Source organism: Octopus bimaculoides, chromosome 1 (assembly GCF_046866305.1).
Source record: "Octopus bimaculoides isolate indiv1 chromosome 1, ASM4686630v1, whole genome shotgun sequence".
Lineage (NCBI taxonomy): Eukaryota > Metazoa > Mollusca > Cephalopoda > Octopoda > Octopodidae > Octopus > Octopus bimaculoides.
This window is the reverse complement of record NC_142928.1, coordinates 125,932,331-125,954,427: the sequence shown is the minus strand read 5'-3', so window position 1 is coordinate 125,954,427 and position 22,097 is coordinate 125,932,331. Positions and strand designations below refer to the sequence as shown.

Sequence of the window (22,097 nt, the reverse complement as noted above, 5' to 3'; positions counted from 1 at the left end):
GTGCCAAAGCAACCCTGAAAAGAGGAAAATTAGTTAAAAGTAGCAATATAACACTAGATAAAGCCAATGAAATAAGAGAACTAGACGAAAGCCAACCATATAAGTATTTAGGAGTCAATGAACTAGATAGGATACAACATACACAAATGAAAGAAAAAATAAAGAAAGAGTACTATAGACGAGTTAGATCAATACTAAAAACAGAGCTCAATGCTAAAAACAAGATAATGGGTATCAACACTTTAGCTGTCCCAGTTATAAGCTACAGCTACAACATCCTTAACTGGACACTAAACGAACTATGTAAAATAGACAGGAAAACAAGAAAAATAATGACAGGATATAGGATGCACCACCCAAAATCTGACATAGAAAGGCTATATATACAACGCACAGAAGGTGGCAGGGGTCTTATACAGCTAGAAAACTATTATAAAATAACCACCATAGGACTGCAAAAATACCTACTCCAGAAGCAAGGGAAACTAATACAAATAGCCACAAAACACGAGCAAAACAAAAAACTGTTTTCAGTATTTAAGGAAGCTGACAAATACAAACAAGAAATCAATCTACCTAACAAATACGAAGAAGAAGAAGAAGAAGAAACAACAAAAGCTATAAAACAAATGAAATCCAAACTAAAACTAGAACAGCAACGGACCATGATAAAACGATGGCAAGAAAAGCCCCTACATGGTAAATACTGGGCTAAACTAAATGCGAAAGAAATAGACAGAGAAAAATCCCAGCGATGGCTGAGAAGCTCAGGACTCAAAGCAGAGACTGAAGGATTTTTAATTGCTGCACAAGACCAAAGCCTCCCCACCAGAAATTACCAAAAACACATAATGAAAAGAAATATAACAAGTAACTGTAGAATATGTGGAGATCGACAAGAAACAATAAATCATATTATCTCTGGCTGCCCAGTCCTGGCTAAGAAGGAATATATTCACAGACACGACAGAGCTGGGACCTATATACACTGGAAGCTATGCCAACATTATGGAATAGCAACAGAAAAAAGATGGTATAAACACACGCCAGAAAAGGTCACAGAAAACGAGAAAGCAACCATACTCTGGGATATGCCAATACACACAGATAGAGAAATTAAGGCAAATAGACCAGATATAGTTGTCAAAGATCATGAAGGAAAAAAATGCCTTCTAATTGATGTTTCAATACCAGCAGATGACAACGTTTCTCTAAAAGAAATGGAAAAACTTTCAAAATACAAAGACCTGGAAATAGAGATAACTCGAATGTGGAATCTAAAAACAGAAACAATTCCTATCATAGTAGGTGCCTTAGGTATAATAAAAAAATATTCAGACAAATACATAACAAAAACACCAGGACTTACAAATATATATAACATACAGAAAATTGCACTACTGGGTACTGCACACATTCTACGCAAAACACTTTCAATACAGTAAACATAAGAGCACCACAGCAAACCACAGCACATACCCAAGGCGCACAGAGCTGCGCTCGGTAGTGAAGTGAAAGCACGTTATAAAAATAAAACTACTGAATAATAATAATAATAATAATGATAATAATAATAGTAACAACAATAATGGTTTAAAATTTTGGCACAAGGTCAGCAATTTTGGAGGAATGAAAATGATCAATGCCTTCTCTCCAAAATTATTGGCATTGTGCCTAAATTTAAAACCTCTAACGATATAAAAAATTTAGAAAATAATTTCCGATTGAGAAACTGCACTGGAAATACTGGAAATTTGTCGTCAGATGTCTTACCAATAATAGAATAGATGAAAATTTTGAAAGATATAAATTGTAAAGATATAAAATATATAAATTGTAAAGAAATAAAATAAAATGAAGATACATCTTATATCGTTATTGATTTATTTTTCAAATCAGAACAACTATTAAAATGAGAAACAATTATCATTTCATGTTATGAAAACATTTGGTACAAAATTGAAAGGTATATAAAGAGAATTCTAATTAATGCAGACAAATTTGGTATAAACCTTTATTGTACTTCTTTATATAAGTATTTCTATCGCAAAGCCTTCTCAAATTCCATGTAATCAATAGTGTTATCATCTTTACTAACTGAACGTATCAGAGCGTCGACTTCCTCAGAAGTGCATTCCATACCAACCGATTTCATTGCCATCATCAACTCCTTCTTGGAGAGAGAGCCAGATTTGTCTTTATCAAAATCGTGAAAAGCCTTCTTCAACGCGTCCGGGTCGCTAGATGGAGAAAAGGTTAGAAAAAGTAAGTAACATTAATTACTATATAAAACAATGCATTATAAAAAAAAACGGCAATAAAATAATAAAGGTTTCTTCTGTATAAGTAGTTTATTTTGTGTCTTTGTACGTTAATGACATAATTGCTATTACTGAAGATTTAACTAGGTTACTTGTAGCCGAGTTAGGTGGGTACTATAAAACTAGTTGATAGGACAGAGTTTTGTATCCTATCATCTACACTATGCTGACATCATGGAGAACACTTTTAACAGTTGACTCTACAAACCCTTATCTTGAGAAGTTTTGTATTAATGACAGGTGCATTAACTTTCAGTGTAAATTTTATTTCTTCTGACTAGAAAACCTCCTTCCATAGAAGACTGCAGAGATAATCCCAGTACTTAATAGATTCCACCTAACCAGAGTGTTGAATTTATGTCTCACTTCGTGGACAAACGAAAGAAGGGCACTCAATCCATCTATTGGGAGTTACATATATGAATCAAAACAGTTTGATTCAAATACGTTGGTGCTCAAATTCAAAATGAAGATTAGCATCACGCTTGAAACTCGAAGTACCAACGAATTTTGTATTGAATATTTGATCCATATATGTATATATATAATAATATATTTCGTTTTTGGATTTAGTTTGCAAGATTTTTTATGTGATTTCGTGTGTTGAAGCATATTCTGTTGTGTCTGGAGAGAGTCATCTTCTTATTGTGCCTTGAAATTTAACACACTCACCGGTAAAATTTCCACTTATTTCTTATTTTTATTTTCCTAAAATTTTCGTCGCATCTTGCAACCTTATCAATAGTCTTGACTGTCCGTTATTTATGCTGCGTTCTGTTTTTGCTTTTGTTTGTTTTTGCGCATGTGTGTGTCTCAGTGTGTGTGTATGTATGCATGCATGTATGTGTGCATGTGTGTGTATGTATGTCTGTGTGTGTGTGCATTTGTATATATGTATGTATGTGTGTGTATGTATATATATATATATATGTATGTGTGTGTGTTTGCATGTATGTATGTATTCTGCATATTCCTGTGTTTGTGTTTTTTATGTATGTGTGTGCATATGTGTATATGTATGTATGTACCTCTGTCTCCTTGTGTGTGCATGTCTGAGAGTGTGTGTGTGTGTGTGTGTGCGTGTGTGTTTTGCTGCTAGGTACCATGTTTGTATGTATGGGTGGACAAGTGTGTGTGTATATGTGACCATGTGTTTCAGTCTCTATTTGCGTATGTGGTTGTCTGTTCATATACGCTATGTACCTACCCGTCTGTATGTAGACCTGTTGGTTTACATATACATACATGTGCATGCACACACACACACACACACTCACAGGCATACATACATCTCTCTGCATAAAAGCCCATCAACTGTTCTACTTTACCTGTGTAAAATGTGGGTATGGGGGTATGATATCTATGTATATTTCTTATTTAGTATTGGGTAAGTTTCATTAAGGACGTACTCCCGTATTTGTCTTAGAGTTGGGTCTTTTGGGTGCTTGGATAAGATGCGGATGTCAAGTTGACCCAAGTTGCCTCCATGCTGGTTTTTGGCATGTTGGTAGAGTATGGAGGACTGTTTTTTGTCGTCATATTGTCTCATATGTTCGTTTAGTCGTTCCGCAGTGCTCCTAGATGTTTCATCTACGTATGCCATGTTCAGGTCTTTACAAGCACCTTCCATGCATTTTATACTGTAAACTACATTTCTATTTCTGCAGTTAATGCCAGGGCTAATCCTACATACCATGCAGTTATCACTGGTACATATGGTATTCTCAAAGGAGTACGTCCTACATAATTGTGATCTGATGGAGTTCCCTGACTTTTCAACAATCTTAATGTTGAGGTTGGACTCCTTCAGAGCTTTTCTAAACCTACGCGCTAGTTCTCCATGCGCTGTGGCCTCTACAAACATCACTCCTTGATATCTGTTGGTTTTATACCACATGTTTGCCTTGTTGGCTTTGTCACAAATTCTTTGTATCCTATTCCATTCTTTGTTTCTATATCTAGGGCAGGTACTACTGGTATCATTACGTATAATCTTATCTAACCTTTTTCTAGCTCCCCTGTATACTCGAACCCTATCTTTCTAATCATATCCAGAGAACTACATGCGGTGCATGAAGTTCTGTATATGTTTTTTCGTTTCATAGGGTTCGCATAGTGGAGAGATGTTGTTCATTATCCTAACTAAGTCTGCTATCAGTATGTTAATTTTCATGCTGTGTAACAAAGCTGAGTTCTTGTGAACAACATGTTTTGAAGCTATGGGTTTCATATAATATGAGTGGAGGAGCTGCACTCTATTGTTCACAGTCTCTAACCAAAGTTCAGTATCAAGTACCGGGAGCCTATTGTTGGGGTGTTTAGTCGGGTAATATATAGTTACCTTGATACTTTGGTGGATGGAGTTAGCTATTTGCTGGATGCTCTCCATTACGTTCCTTGACCAACATGGAGGCAACTTGGGTCAACTTGACATCCGCATCTTATCCAAGCACCCAAAAGATCCAACTCTAAGACAAATACGGGAGTACGTCCTTATAAAGGAAACTTACCCAATACTAAATAGAAAATATACATAGATATCATACCCCCATACCCACATTTTACACAGGTAAAGTAGAACAGTTGATGGGCTTTTATGCAGATAGATTTATGTATGTCTGTGAGTGTGGCTGTGTGTGTGTGTGTGTGCATGCACATGTATGTATATGTAAACCAACAGGTCTACATACAGACGGGTAGGTACATAAGGTATATAAACAGACAACCACATACGCAAATAGAGACTGAAACACATGCCCACATATACACACACACTTGTTCACACATATGAAGATGTGCACCCATACATACAAACATGGTACACAGCAGCAAAGCACACACACACACACTCAGACATGCACACACAAGGAGACAGAGGTACATACATACATATACACACATGCACACACATACATGAAAAGCACACAAACACAGGAATATGCAGAATACATACATACATGCAAACACACACACATACATACATATATACATACACACACATACATACATATATACAAATGCACACACACACAGACATACATACACACACATGCACACATACATGCATGCATACATACATGCGCAAAAACACTGAGACACACACATGCGCAAAAACAAACAAAAGCAAAAACAGAACGCAGCATAAATAACGGACAGTCAAGACTATTGATAAGGTTGCAAGACGCGACGAAAATTTTAGGAAAATAAAAATAAGAAATAAGTGGAAATTTTACCGGTGAGTGTGTTAAATTTCAAGGCACAATAAGAAGATGACTCTCCCCAGACACAACAGAATATAATAACATAGATTTAATCAAAAGATTAAATGTGGTACTTAAAATGTTTGTGGCACCAGAATTTGGTCGGGTAAAAACCAAAAACAAAATCAAGAGATTTGGTGAATAAAATTTGAAGAAAAGCAACAAAACTGTATTAGGTTATAGCAGTACATACGTTTCGTACAAACTTCATTTATTTATGTAGTGAGAACACCACATAAGATGTGCAATGAAAATGTACTCCTCAGCTGCATAATGGAAGTTCATTTTCATTGCACATCTTATGTGGTGTTCTCACTACATAAATAAATGAAGTTTGTACGAAACGTACGTACTGCTATAACCTAATACAGTTTTGTTGCTTTTCTTCAAATATGTATATATATATATATATATATATATATAATCGAGCATCGTATCTCCACTCTTCGTTTTTCTATAACATTTAGAAAGATATTACGAAGTAAGATAGGGATATGAAAAAGTGAACTGAGGTGTATAAACTTACTTAAGACTAGGTCTGCACATCGCTTCAACGAACTCACTCTTGCTTACTTTGCCATCAGAGTTCACATCCAGGGATTTCAATACGCACTGTAAGAATAAAATGGTATTAGTAGCAGTTTTAGTAACAGTTATATTAATTTCAATATTAATTACGATGGTGACTAATACAAATTACAAAATCAATTGTTTCTCGTGCACTCAGTCGATATATCCTGCGTACATCGACCACTATCGATACATCCTGAGTACATCGACATGAATTTAAGGTGTTGAATTCGGAATGTAGTGAGAAGTTTTCAGGTTATTTGTTTGAACCTACTTTGGACTTATTATACACAGGCTGCTTAATGATTTTTAAATGGGATGATGACTTCACGTTTAATAATATTGTTTACGACATGAACTTTTGAACATTGATCTGTATTGCACTTTCTACTTTTCATTTCTATACGTTGTTATCAGTTTCGTCTGCTCCTGTGTACTTCTACGGGTGGGTCTGTTATGATTCTGGTTTATGCCTCAAACTAATGTAATATAATGAACTGTCAATTTTCTACAACGGCGTTGACTTTTATTTCATCTCATTTTTGTATGTCTGTTGTGTAGATGTACAGTTTTAGTAGATTCAGTTTAGCGAGCCTTGCATTTTAAGGTGGATAAAAGTGTGAACCCTAATTACCACCATATTCATGTAAAGAGCAGTGTCTTCATATATTGTCAGGTTGGAAACGTGTGATGATGCTGATAAAATCTATAACTGACGAAATATGGTTTGTGTTCGTCATCAGAAATTGACAGCAAAGAAAGAACTTCATATTTTGCTTTGTTTGGAATCATCCAGATGGGAAACGTTTAGTTACCAAATACTTTTTTTTGAATCCCACTAGTTTTTGGAACACTGTTATATGTTGGAAGATCTATTATTAACTCAACACTCAAAAGTTTGTTTCTCGAGACAGGGCGCTATAAGGAGCTTAGAAATAATGAAACAACGTGACTTCAATCCCATTTAAAATTCTTCCACTGATTCCAACTACGAAATACGTCATCTTGTGTTATCTATCTTCAGTTAAGTGTCTTGGCTCTAGAAACTGCGTTACACTGGTAACAGGAGATAAATCATCACAACTTGGGCTCCGCACTTTCCGCTATTGATTATATTGCTATTTTAATGGCAAAATATTGATTCTTTTTTACTTGACAAAAAGAAGCCACACTTTAGGGAAAGAGAATAGTAATTTTCTAAAAGAATTATCTATCTCAGTAAAAATCACTTGAAACTGAAGTATTACACCACCTAACGTCTCATTGTCAGTTGCTCTCTACAAATGGGAACAAGTAGTCGTCACTGAACTCTATAGCGAATGTAAATTTTCTAAGGGAGACATTTAACAAGTTCTATCCTTGATCTTATGCTAACGAAAACTAAGATCACCAAACAAATTCAATGTGAATATTCCATTTATAATAGAACCTGACATTTGAAAAGTATTTTGATGTGGGTGGCAGAACTATATTTATCATGAAAGTATTCCACAGAAATATGTTATTAGCATATCGACATATACGGTACATTTGGAACCGTGATGAGTGTCATAATGTTACTCTTTTTCAACAAAACCACTACAAATACTGAAATATATATAGAAAATGTTGTGACATTAGAAACGTCAGGATGTATCATTGTAAATATGCTTTCATATTTTAGTCCTGCTCGAACTGAAACGGAACTAATGATGAAAAAATCAAAGCACTCACAAGGATTGTATTTTTTTGATAATTAGTATTCTTTTATACGAAAATGGTAAAGTGAATGAAGAATAAAATGCCAGAATAAAACCTTTATGTTATTTAGTTTAGAAAATAATTCACTTCCCAGTGCAATTAACTGTGACCTTTGGTCCCGAATTGGCCCTATTGACTAACTTTTATCGAGATCTGTCTTACCTGTTATTTCCTTGTCAGATACTAATAACTCATTCTGTATCTGTTAAATGTCTTCGCTATAGACGCTAAGAAGTGCTGAAATTGAGATCCAAATCATAGACCCAGCAATGACTACAAAGGCTACGAACTAATCATAATTCACCCCTATATGGATGATTCTAAATAAAGTACAAATAATGAATATGTCACACTTTTAAAGTATTGATGTCTTTATTGACACAAGGCCAGAAAGACGGATGAATATAATCATTCATATTGACATTAATAATTCAAAGGCGCAATTTTACCAACTCTAGAACAATTTCATGCTAAGTAGATCGCGAAGTGATTCGCAATTTGAACGTAGAGAGGTGTGAATCTCGCTGCCCCAGCGATTATGTTGAGAATATAAAATGAAAGAAAGACTGTTAAAAGACTCTCCTAAGATGCAGAAGAAGGGGCGAAAAGTAATATAAAATTTTACTTGAACAGAAGTATTAAATGAGAATTCACAACTTGATGGTTTAGTCGGTTTCACTATTTGAATCCACAAATATATTATTACACTTTTTTTTCATTGTATCAGTTTCAAAATAGTAAAAATAAATGTATGTATGCATTCCCTGGTTCTTACAAATTCGAGAAAAACATAGCACAATACTTTAAACAGAGTATATATATATATATATATATATATATATATATATATATATATATATATATATATATATATATATATAAAACTTACCTTGAAAGTTTGGCGAGATACTTTTATACCTTTCTCATATAGACTGTCGCAAAGCTCATCAAGGCTTAAATAGTTACAGCCTTTTTTATCGAAGCTTTCAAAATGTTTCTCCCAATATTTTGCACTGTTTCTGTCCCTATTAGCTGACATGTTTCTTGATATTGTATCTAAATCTAACTCTTGTTGGTGTTGTTATGAGATTAGTCTGTACGTTTACGTAATAAAAGCTTTTAATACATCAAAACTCGGGTATGCTACCTTTTATAAGAGGATATATATATATATATATATATATATATATATATATATATATATATATATATATATATATATATATATATTCACATATATATGTACACTTAACTGTCGGCCTGCTTACTCACCTCTGTTAATTAGCATTTACAATATCATTTATGCTATTTTCAGGTTTCAGAATGTGGATTTGTTTTAAAACTCTCAATCGATTTAAATCTGTCGGTCACGGTCATTTTATATTACAAACGTGGTGTGTCATTAAAATTATCATTCTTACTTAATTATATTGCTATTTTCTCCCCTTTACAACATTTTTCTCTTTTTTTTTTTTTGTCGTCTCGTTTGTTCACATTACCCCTGATGACTACTTTGGCTTTCAAACACATGCAATTCTTTTAACACATACGAGTGCGCAAGCAGCTATAATGAGTATCTACGTTAATTAACACGTGTAATAGGGTAGCAAATTGGTCGCTAAACGAAAATAGATGGCGCAGATTAAGTAGACTAGTCAGTCGGCAATCATTGACCAGAGAGGTACATTCCAATAAATTAAGCAAAGTATTTAAATCAAATCTTTGTAGATGAGAATGAAATTTCTCTATTCCAGAGAAGTTTTATAGCGTTATAGAACAATACAAAAATCTCAATGTATTTCAGCAAAAATGTCACAAACCTAAATATTCTTGAACAGCTGAAACCATCACAATCCGTATGAATGTTACCAATGCAGTCGTTCATTAATTTTGACCGTAAACCATGTGTATTTCTTTTTATAAGACAATACTGCATCACAGATGATATATTTCCGTTATGAAAGAGGAACGTGATTTCATTTTATACAGAACCTAAATATCTTTTATCGCAGATTGTACATGCACACTCAGGACAATACCCAAAGAAAAGGCTATCCGTTTGATAGGTGAGCTTTTTTAAGCAACATACTTGATGATAAATGAATTTTGCTTTTCTTACTGTTAATTGTAAGGTCTAAACTCCATTAGATAAACTGAGTGAATATTACTGCGATAAACTACGCGTAGCTCTCCTCAGTGCATGTATGTCTTCTCATCATGGCATTCCTACAGTGTCTAAAGTCATCCCAGATTGCATACTAAACACTACATTCAGCTTTTACTCTCCGGGACTGAATTCGTTTTCATCATCCCTATTACCTGTTTTAACTCTCGTCACTAACACTTGCAAGTTAGTGGTTGGAAAGAAACTTAGACAACCGATCGCAGTTAACTATATTACGTACTGCACGTTACTATCCGCTAAATCTCGAAGAGCCCATAGCTGTTGTTGTTGTCGTCGTTGTTTAGCTCCGGCTAACTCCAATGGAGTAAACCCATGAACAAAGCTTTTCCCGCTATGACATTGTCACCTCTGACATAGTATACATAGGAACACATTGTGTCCGGTTCGCGTGATTTGAAGATTTGGTTGCTATTCCTTGCTGGACGATTGAACATATCGAAACTGGTCTTGTTGGTTTGTAAATTGTATATATATATATATATATATATACAGATATTTATTAATATATATATATATATATATATACATATATATATATATATACATATATATATATATATATATATATATATATATATATATATATATATATATATATATATATATATATATATATATAATTTATATAAGGGCATTAACTATATAGTAATGCCTCACGCTTAGAGGGACTAAATAAGTCAAAAACTACCCAAAAAAAATTAAGCAACATATTTACCGAAAGCGAGGAAATGCAGGGTTTTTTCACGCTGACTACTTGATAAATTCTTATAAAGATTTTATCCTATATTATATTATATATATATATATATATATATATATATATATATATATATATATATATATATATATATATATATATATAGTTTTAGGGAAAAGAACCTGTAATTTTGGATTTTGTCTCTAATATTATTATTATTATTATTATTATTATTATATATATATATATATATATATATATATATATATATATAGCTTTTCTCGGATTAACAAATGAAAGAAATTATATTAAATTTAAATATTTCTATTATAATTTTGAAACCTGAATAAACCTAAATTCATGTAGGACGCATTAACTAAATTCATGTTTCATCTTCAGTTTACTTCTCTTCAGTTATATATGTAATGTCTTTCCCAAAGTTTATTCTTTATCGATGAATTGAAGCAATTAGAAATATCTGCAGTCTATCTGAACCCTTGTAGCATAAATTCTGTTTACTTGGATAGAACTAAATACTAACAATACTTTACATTAGGGTTCGGTAAAATATAGTGCCAGTCATCTACAGAGTTCGATTTATATTTCCATAATAATATAACCTAGATGTGAATGAAATATTAATAATCATAAAAGTGAATGCTACACAATTTTAAATTTTTTGTTTTATTTCAATGTTTGAATAAGAGAAATGAATGTTAGAAACTGAAGAGTACCACTCAAACTTTTTAAAGGATTTACTTACGTCCCTTTACTGTTTCAGTACTTTCAGTGAAGGTGCATAGCCTAAGAGTTAAGGGTGTTCATATCATGTCAAAAAGTCGTGGATTCAGTTGTTGGACTGCGTAGTAGGTTATGACCTTAAGCAATGCACTTTATTTCACGTTGCCCCAGTCCCTTCAGCCTACATCTTGTGGTCGAGGGAAATCGTGTGTCCGTGTCTGTTCAAAACTACATAAAAACAACTAATGAAAGCACGGAACAATGTTACCTAGTCATAGTAGCTCACGAGTGATAGATGGGTGGCTGCGCTGTACCACTCAAATGCGTTCGTCCAAAAGGGGCGAAGTACAAAATCAACTGTTATAAAATTTGAACACTGATTATAAAGTAGCGACACTGTTTCAAATTTCAAATTAATTATAATGGAAAGTAAACAAATTTTATTGTAAATGTCCTGTTTTTTGGGTTTTTTTTTTTTTTTTTGTTCAACAATGTGGTCAAAGTCTGCATTTAAAAAAATGAAGAAAGGAAGGAAGAAAGATAATCTAATATCATGCAGTGTCAAAAAATGTTAGCCTCGATCACTCGTGCAACTTCATTTTGGGAATACTTTGGTAATTTAAATAAATCTCACAGAATATACCTCAAAGCAGATTCCACTGGATTTTCTTCATTTTAATGCAGTTTTGTTAGGTTGTTCCTTACAACACTTAAACTGCTGATATTACATAAAATGATATTACATAAAATGATATTACATAAAATGATTTCAGATTTGCCTTAGTGGCAATGGTGCTACACACACGATCGCAAGATCGTTGTTTCGATTCTGAGACCGACAGCGCTTTATGTTCTTGAGCAAAACACATCATATATATATATCACAGTCCACCACGCCTGATTTCTTCAGGAGTCCAATAAAGATGGATTTACTCACATCGGGAAATTTTCTATCATCATAGGTCTTGTTTATTACATCTGTCAGTTTTCTAATTCCATATTCCTCTAATACTTTTATCATCTAAATGATAATTCCATCTGGCCCAACAACTTTGTTTCTCCCCAACAGCTTTGTTTCTGTATTTCAGATGGCAGGATGTTTGGAAACTCATTGCAGTAAGGAAAACCAAGCAAATTTGATCTCGTATCATGAAATAAATCTTCTATATTCTCCGTCCATCTATTTAAAACGTCAGTATTCTCAACTAGTATGGTATTATCCTTTGTTCTGATACACCCGGTGTTTGAGCATCCTGAATGCCTGCCAGAGGTTTCATTCATATCCTGATGTACTTTGTATCCCAGCGGAAATTACCCTTCCTTTTCTTCACACTCTCCATTCAGCCATGTCTCTTTAGCCTCTCTACACTTCCGTTTAATCCGTCTATCAAGCTACCTATACTTTTGGGATTTCCTGTTCCTGATTTTCTATCTCTTAGTTATCATTGAATGGATCACGTCAATCATCTATTTATTATTTATTTTTTCCCTTTTTTCAGCAGGATTTCCTGGTTTGGTTCTATGAAAGTGTTTCTCATTATTTCCTAGATAATCTCCTTGTCTTTATCAATCAACTGATTAAATCTTTTCTCTACATTGATGGAATATTCCAGTTGCACCTCTGACTTATTTAGCCGCTGAAAGTCAAATTTCTCTTCAACGTCTTTAATTGACATAGAAGTGTGCGTACCACTGGCACTCCTACAGTCTGCTCATGGGTATGTTTTTGCATGTTTCACTGATCTTTTAAATGTGTCATTAATAGAGATATAACTAATCTGGTTTCTCGAGCTGTTATCAGGGCTCTTCCATGTGTAAATTTTTCTAGAGTGCTCCTTAAGCCATATATTCGTGAAAATCATATTCTTTGCCTCATATAAACAATTTCATCTCTCACCTTGCTCATTTGCTTTGCTAAATCCATACTGACCAACTGATTTGCTATCCAGTCCACGACCTACATTTACATTCAGATCACTCATGGTGATATTAATTTCATCTGACTTGCACCGAGATTTGGTTTCTTCCATTGTCTTGGAGAAGACATCAGTCTCCTCTTCTGTGCTATCATAAACAACTATTATGGAGATGTTAAATGGATGTCCCCGCTGTTTGACGAGCAGCACTCTTTCACTTACTGTCCAGTAACGAAGGACATATCGACTTCTACACATATATATGTATATACATATACATACATACATACATATATATATGTGTGTGTGTGTGTGTGTGTGTGTGTGTGTGTGTGTGTGTGTGTGTGTGTGTGTGTGTGTGTGTGCGTGTATATATGTCTCTCTCTCTAGCGCGCGCTCTCTCTCTTTATATATATATATATATATATATATATATATATATATATATATATATATATAGTCGAAGCACAATGGCCCAGTGGTTAGGGCAACGGACTCGCGGTCGTATAAGCGCAGTTTCGATTCCCAGACCGGGCGTTGTGAGTGTTCATTGAGCGAAAACATCTAAAGCTCCACGTAGCCCCAGCAAGGGTTGGAGGCGAACCCTGCTATACTCTTTCACCACAACTTTCTCTCACTCTTTCTTCCTGTTCCTGTTGTACCTATATTTCAAAGGGCCAGCCTTGTCACACTCTGTTTCACGCTGAATCTCCCCGAGAACTACGTTAAGGGTACACGTGTGTGTGGAGTGCTCAGCCACTTGCACGTTAATTTCACGAGCAGGCTGTTCCGTTGATTGGAACCCACGTCGTCGTAACCTATAACAGGCTATTTCTACACGCTAGGAGACAGTCAAAACGACAGGGCATGACGGTCAGGTGGTAGGTAATGACTGATGCGATAAACACATTGGCCACCTCCGCCCTCCCTTTCAAGGATAGCCACCGCCAAGACCAGGTCTTGACTACTGCAGCCATCCTGCTCAATACCTCCGTCCAGTTCTTCTCTATCTGGAGGCCTGATCCAAACCAAACTCCCAGCAACTTAACCGGTCCCTCCGTCCAGCGCCCAACAACGCTGTCTGAAGGCATCGACTTGCCAACCCAGGTGCCGAGCTGCAAGCCGACCGACTTTTCCCGGTTAATCTTTGCTCCTGCCACCTCCTCGTAAGCCTCAATTGTCTTACCCACTTCAGGTAGGCGTGCTACTGAAGTTACGCTGATAGTGATATCTTCCGCGTAAGCCGTAACAAACTCCTCTGTATTAACATCTTGATCCGCTTTCTGTATTCCTCAATCGCCAAAAAAGAACGTATTAAGTTTCCAGTAGCCAAATCCCTGACTATGTAACTTATCTATTGTCAGTTTACAGGTAACCATCTTGTGGTCACTGTAGCTGACTAGAAAAAAACTGTGGACACTTAGCTATGGACTTATCTGTTTCTCTAATTAAAATCCTATCTAGATATCTTCGGGAAGACCCGTCACTATTTGACCACGACCACTGTGGAGTGTTCGGGTGTTCCAACCCATATGGATCTGCTAGCTGAAAGTGACTTAGGAGATCCCGTAAGCCTAGGTTACATTTTCTGTTCATGTTCGAGCCAACACAATTTGTGTGTGCCTCACATATTGTGTTAAAGTCTCCTAACAATACTAGCGAATGCGACGTGGCCAGGAACTTGCTCAGGTCACGAAAATATTCACTCCCGCCCGACTCGGAGAAACGTATTTCTCATAGCCGTTCAGGAGTGGGGAGACATCTCTTGGCCCCTTTACCCGGGTTTCCGTTGCAACGATCACATCCAATTTTCTTGACCTGATGTCATCTAGGAAGCGTCCTTGCTTCCAGCTAGATATCAGGCCACGATATCTTGATACAGGGTCGGAGGTGGTAGGTCTTGGGAAATAGATTTGTTAAAATCCCGTCTCATTACCGACACAGAATTATCAGGTGGAGGGGGACGTCTCCACCTTTTCCTTTTCTCGCGGGATCGGGCCTGGCAATCCATGAAATATAGAATTATTAAAGTCCAATCTCATTGATGATACTGTCTTACGGTATTTGTTTTGTAAAATTCTATGAGTCTTATTTGAGACTTCATACACGTCATAGTTGTTAAATTTCTCTGAAAGGTTATCTATTTTTTTTTTTTTTTTTTTGCAGTCTTAATTAATTGAATTCTCTCATTAGCTCAGTATCTTTAGTGTATACGGCTATTATGCCTTTTTCCTCTTTTTCTCTTCTGGCAGTCTTTTTTAGTTCTGTAGTCGTCGCCGCTCTCGGTTGAGTTGCTGATTGTATTTTTCTTTTGTTTGTTGTCTTCTTCTCATCTTTTTCTTCTTTTTATTCTTCCTCTTTTTCTTCTTTCTCCTCTTCCTCCTCTTCTTCATTTTCCTTGCATTTCCTTCGAATGTGGCCTAATTGGCCGCACAAAAACATCGGGGTTTTCGGCCCTCAACAAACACCACGAGGGTCTCCTCCCCTATCTCAATTGTCTCGGGAATTGCTTCAATTATTTTAGGGTCAGCTTGGATGAGGAGACTAAGTGTTTGACCAGTCCAGTTAGCGTTTTCGGTAGTGGCAGCCTGGAGGAGAGTAATTTTCTCTTCCTGTTTGATTAGGACTGCCGCCACCAACCACATAAGATCCACTTCCGGTGGGACCCTTGTGATTTTAATTCTTGACGTTCTCATCCCCATATAAGTGGGGATGAGTGCCACGTCATCCGTTTTCAGTGTTTCTACTGAATGTTTTTGTGCAATTTCTTTGTTGGTAAACCTTACTTCCACCGTACCAAACTTCCTGCCTCTTGTCAGATAAACCACGTCGCTGCAGATTGGCTTCGGGCACTTCTCTATCTTCTCTTCTGTAATTTTCTCAATTTTTCTTTTTTGCAAACAATAAGTTTTAAATATTATTGTTTTCTGTTTTTCTTCTAATAGTATTTTCTCCGGTAGCTGTATTTTAACCACGTTATCGCTTATTTGCATCATTTCACTGTATTTCATGAAATCACACTTATTCGTCGAAAGCAGCCGGATTCCACCCCCAGCTGCCATCGCAAAACTTCTTTTTTCTTTTTTAGTTTGTTCAGTTTGGATGCTAGGTGCATTAATTATTCTTTTGGACACTTTTGCAACGGGTGAATCAAAAATTCCATTTTCGGGGGAATCCACTATATCTTTGCTCGTAGTTGGCTTCTCGCCAGACAACATGTAATTCTTCGTTTCAACAAGAGAAACAAACATTTATGTTCCAACGGTAGGTTCCTCGCTAGACGACATTATTCCCCCCCCCCAACGGGGGAATGAACAACGCATGCTTTCTACAAGCACTTAGTGCTTTCAGATGAAAGCTCCAACAGTTACAAAATTCACCAATATAACAAGAAACAACAGTTATTGGAAACAGCAGTTATTATTAATAATAACACAAAGAAACAGCAATTTTCGCCACCAACACATGTGCGACGCGTAAGAAACAAAAGAGACAGCCGAAATACCGCTAAGCATTTTGCCCAGCTTGCTAACGATTCTGCCAGCTCACGCCTTAATATTAGATTTATTAGTATAAGCATGTTTTACTGGAAATAAATATAAATTGTTGGGCCCCATGCAACGTATCTCTAGCATAAAATCAGAGTTGCTTGTATGTATGTATGTATTTATGCATGCATGCATGCATACAGCCAATCATCACTAGAGAGCAAAAAAATCTTGGTTACATTTACCATAGTTTTGCTAATTGTTTTGGATGTCTGCGCAGTCGTGAGTAAACATGAACACTTTTTCGGGCCCCGTTACCCTCCACTCAACAGTACACACAGTAATAGCTGTCGAACAGTACTCATTTGCAAGTAAGTAACATGGAGAAACATGAAATAAACTTCCTTGCACAAGAGAACAACACGTCTGCCAGACCAGGAATTGAACACAAAACCGCATGGTCATTACTCTAACACTCTCACCCTTAGGCCATCCATCTTCATATATAACTAATGTATTCGAGACAACGCATTTGTGGATAAGTAATAAATAATTTACCTGCGTACTTGTATTAAATATACATTTAGCATTGCTGTTCAGTTAATACGCGTCGCCAACAAATGTACTGATACACAAATGAGCAAAAGTAGTATATGTTGGTCATCATATTGTGCACTGCAATTAACATGGAATTTGATGAAAGACAGTTTAACTTTCAGCGTGATTCGTCAACGAAATAGTATATACCAGATGACTGTCTGAATCTAGAAAAGTTATACCAAGACGTTTTAATCCATCCTAACACTAGATATGAAAGACGAGTCGATCATGTTACACTGATTGACGTTACTCATCATTATGTTCGTATCAAATACTTAGATGCTCAGTATGACACTGTCTCAACTGCAGTTATAGACTCATATGGAAGACAGTCTCTATAGGAAACTGATCAAACTCAGGCTCCGCTAAAGAATGTTCTATTGATGATAGCTGTGATGCAGATTTGTTGAAGAATCAGGCACAAACAAGCTGTGTATCTGCTAATGAATTTTTCGTTGATGATTACTGCAATAACATGCTGAGAAATCGAATCCAACAAACGTGTGAGGGGGAACAGTCAAACATAGATCTGGTTATTGAAAGGAAATTACGGTTCTACCACTGCACCACTCGAATTTTCTTGTAACTCAATAACGATTTGGAAAAATACAGAAAAGACTCGGCCTTTAAAGCGGTGGTGAATGCTATAAAATCGTTTTTAATTCATGTAGTCCAGGTACCTTATAGAAGGGTCGTTAAACAATATTCCGTAATTTCTTTCATCCGTTTTACCAACCTCATTAAATACATGATAATGCGTACAAAAGATTTTTGTTTTTCGTATTAGCAAACATTAAAATTCAGTGTCGAAATATAAGAACGAAAGTTTCATTTATTTCTGCAGTGGCCTGAAACGAATCATTAAATTGTGGTTATAAAACAAAATATATGATTCTTTTACTTAGAAATAAGTGTAAGTTTTCTCGGGCGCGAGATTTAAACAATAAAACTTCTCACTTTTCTAAATGGTCGGAGGAATAGAGGAGGCTAATAGACACATAGTCTTCCTCTATATATTTTAGGAATAATCGATTATAAGAAATGATGGAGTGAACTGGTTGATATAATGTTTTCTCAGAAACCACAATTCAAACTAAAAAAAGAATTGACCCTTCTCTGCACGCCAAGCCATACATAGTACGTACCGATTTTTACGTCATTAATGAGTAGTGGTAATTCCATTGCAATAAGTGACACTTATAGCTTATCACCGACTTTATAAGGACTAAGCAACGACTTGTTCTCAGGCAGCCATTTTGGGTGGATAAAGTAAATTCAAGTCAGAACCCAGCAGTGTAAGCATCTGTCTGTTCATTACAACATCACCGAAAGCAACCCATAATTGAATTAACAGTTTTCCTTTCATTTTTTTTTTAAATAACAAGACACGTTTAGACTTATTGAGAAAAAAGTGCTGTGTCCGTTTTCATTACACTACAGCGTAAATAATATTTTCTACAACACACGAGCATACTTTATGTACGTGCGCGCGCGTGTGTGTAATTTGTTTCCGGCCATTTTTAAGATGACTTCAAACAGATTAATATGCATTTCTTTCCTTTTATCAACACTCACCCTGTGTTTAACTTTCTTATGTTCTTCTTCAGAAAGTTAAAGATCGAAATGTTGAAGATACTTCTACTTTCTTTTCTCTCATCGAGCATCAAACTAGTTATTACCGTATTTGATGGTATAACAGATGCACAGCCATATTAATCACACCCAGTTTCAACAGCACATATTCAAGAAAGAAGATCTCTTGGGAGAAAATTAGCTTATAGGATCGAGAGTAGTCTTTTGAGAGATTCTTTTGAAAAAAAAGTGCATCAGATGCTGCACATTTTGCTGGCATTTTGTTTTACAGCGGACTTTTTGCATCTACATACATACCACCATATATATGGGAGAATTTACGAAAAAAACAACAGACGAAGACAGGTGGTGTAAACAACAAATGGATGTATTAGTTTAACGCTCGGGAATAGAGAAAGTCTTTCACGTTTCGAGCCTACGCTCTTCAACTGAAAGGAACACAGAAAGAAATAAGGAGAGAAACAAGGAGAAAAAAATATAAATGTAGTGGTCAGCGGTCTATCATATATATATATATATATATATATATATATATATATATATATATATAAGCACTGTTAATTCTCTAAATGAAGTATTAACAGTAACTGCACGATAAAGTGTAGTATATTGCCACTTAAGTGTGGCTGACCCCTAGGGGTGGATGTTACTGTTGCTTTTAGCCCCAGGAGGACATCTCCTCCAGCTGGCTTATCGACACACGACTGTGTCCTGTTTGCCAAGGGAAGTTATCCCTCTCACCTCGATCTGCAGCACGAACGTATCCGGATTTCAGGGTTATTTCCCTTCGTCGAACGCCGACGAAGGGAAATAACCCTGAAATCCGGATACGTTCGTGCTGCTGATCGAGGTGAGAGGGATAACTTCCCTTGGCAAACAGGACACAGTCGTGTGTCGATAAGCCAGCTGGAGGAGATGTCCTCCTGGGGCTAAAAGCAACAGTAACATCCACCCCTAGGGGTCAGCCACACTTAAGTGGCAATATACTACACTTTATCGTGCAGTTACTGTTAATACTTCATTTAGAGAATTAACATTGCTTGTTTTCACCTTTTCAATATCAGTGAAGAATTTCACTGGAAAAGAAGATATAAATTTGCCAGGTTTTTGTCTCTCTCACCAAGGTCATCAGCTGTCGAACGCCGACGAAGGGAAATAACCCTGAAATCCGGATACGTTCGTGCTGCTGATCGAGGTGAGAGGGATAACTTCCCTTGGCAAACAGGACACAGTCGTGTGTCGATAAGCCAGCTGGAGGAGATGTCCTCCTGGGGCTAAAAGCAACAGTAACATCCACCCCTAGGGGTCAGCCACACTTAAGTGGCAATATACTACACTATATATATATATATATATATATATATATACACGCATACATATATTGAGGTTAATTTAAGTTCATCTTGAGAGGGTTCATGCCTAAGTGCCATATATTTAAAGAACATTGGGCGATAAAATATTTTTCTGAGAAAGTAAACAAAAAAGCACTGTGCATAATATGCAGTGATGCCATTGCGTTACTAAAGGAATATATGCAAACATTATCAAACGAAATATTTATCTCGTAATTTTTAACAAACAGAAAAGCTGCGGCATGGGAAATATGAAATTTAGAAACTTAATATTTTATCACAACAATGCAAATAAAGCGTATTTGTATTTATTTCATCTTTTTTTTTTTTACATGAGAAAACAAAAGCATTTCCTGGTGGTGATGTAATTAAATCTTGTATGATAGCAGAAGTTGAAGATATATGTACAGAAAAATTAAACCTATACTAACTGCTTTAACTAGAAGGAACAAAGAGATAAGAGATACTCTCATATATCAATTAAACATGTACAAAGTTTCCGGTGGTTTAATTTGGCTCTTGATGAATCAACAAATGTATCTGAAGGTTTGGTGTTGCTATTGTTCATTCAGAGAATTAATGCTAATTATGAAGTAATTAAAAAACTAGCTTCTGTGAGAAGCACGCTTGGGAGAGATTCTGGTCAAAACAGTTTCAAAAGATGGAGAAAACATTGACTAACAGTACGTTTTTCGCGAAACTAAATATATAAATACTTGCATACCCGCGTCGTCAAAAATGTCGACAGTTATTAATTTGAGAAAACAGCTCATCAACACCTTGAGATAAATATCAGCAAAAGAGTAAACATATGTCCATACACAGAAATGAAGCATGCGAACACATTCGGTCATAGCATCTCTAGTGAAAATATAAGGGCTTCTTTTATTTTCTGTCTACCAAATCTACTCACAAGGCTTCGTTTGGACCTGGGTCCAATATGCCCGTACACACGCGCACGCGGATATACACACAAGTATATACATACATACATACATACATACATGCATATATACATATAGACACACATACACACACACACACACACACAAACACACACAGTGGGGCTGAACTCGGAACCATATGGTTGAGAAGCAAGCTTCTTACCACACAGCCACGCCTGAACCTTAGGATACGGTGCTGGAGTGGCACCTTGATCGACCTAACACTTTTCAACTAGGTACTTACTGTATCTGTCTGACAGAAGTCCCGCGTATACATATATATATATATATATATATATATATATATATATATATATATATATATATATGTATATATATATATATATATATATATATATGTATATATATATATATATATTTATATGTGTATGTATGTATGTATGTATGTATGTATGAATGTATGTATGTATGTATGTGTGGGTCTTCTTTCCATTTCCGTCTACCAAATGCACTAACAAGGTTTTGGTCGGGTTGTTGCTACAGTAAAAGATAATTACCCAAGGTGCCACGGAATGGGACTGAACCCGAAACTATTTTGTCGGGAGGCAAACTTGTTACCACATATCTATGTTATAACCGTTATATGCAATACAAGCAGTATTGAGCTAAAACAGACTTCTATGTATCACACAAAATGTCAATAGATCGTTTAAAAACAAATTTGTTGCA

The 22,097-nt window shown here is 35.7% G+C and overlaps 2 protein-coding genes across 4 annotated transcripts in view; both read right to left on the bottom strand.

Annotated features, from left to right (window-relative positions):
* Nucleotides 1-1,861: 1,861 nt before the first annotated feature.
* The window catches only part of LOC106868909 (neo-calmodulin), a 30,809-nt gene continuing 10,573 nt past the window's right edge, over nt 1,862-22,097 (bottom strand). For 2 of the 3 annotated variants that reach the window (XM_052969984.2, XM_052969978.2), the window contains exons 2-3: nt 6,108-6,193; nt 1,862-2,240 (exon numbers count right to left, since the gene is read on the bottom strand). In XM_052969984.2, coding sequence (XP_052825944.1) covers nt 2,042-2,240; nt 6,108-6,193 — 285 coding nt within the window. In that variant the 3' untranslated portion in view covers nt 1,862-2,041. Of the gene's footprint in view, nt 2,241-6,107; nt 6,194-8,780; nt 9,029-22,097 lie in introns of those variants that run through there. The other variant, XM_089357379.1, reaches the window with a different exon arrangement.
* LOC149137714 (uncharacterized) lies at nt 15,567-19,553 on the bottom strand. The gene has a single exon (XM_089357367.1). It carries the CDS (start codon nt 16,679-16,681, stop codon nt 15,851-15,853), a length of 831 nt encoding a protein of 276 aa, XP_089213493.1. The 5' UTR covers nt 16,682-19,553; the 3' UTR covers nt 15,567-15,850.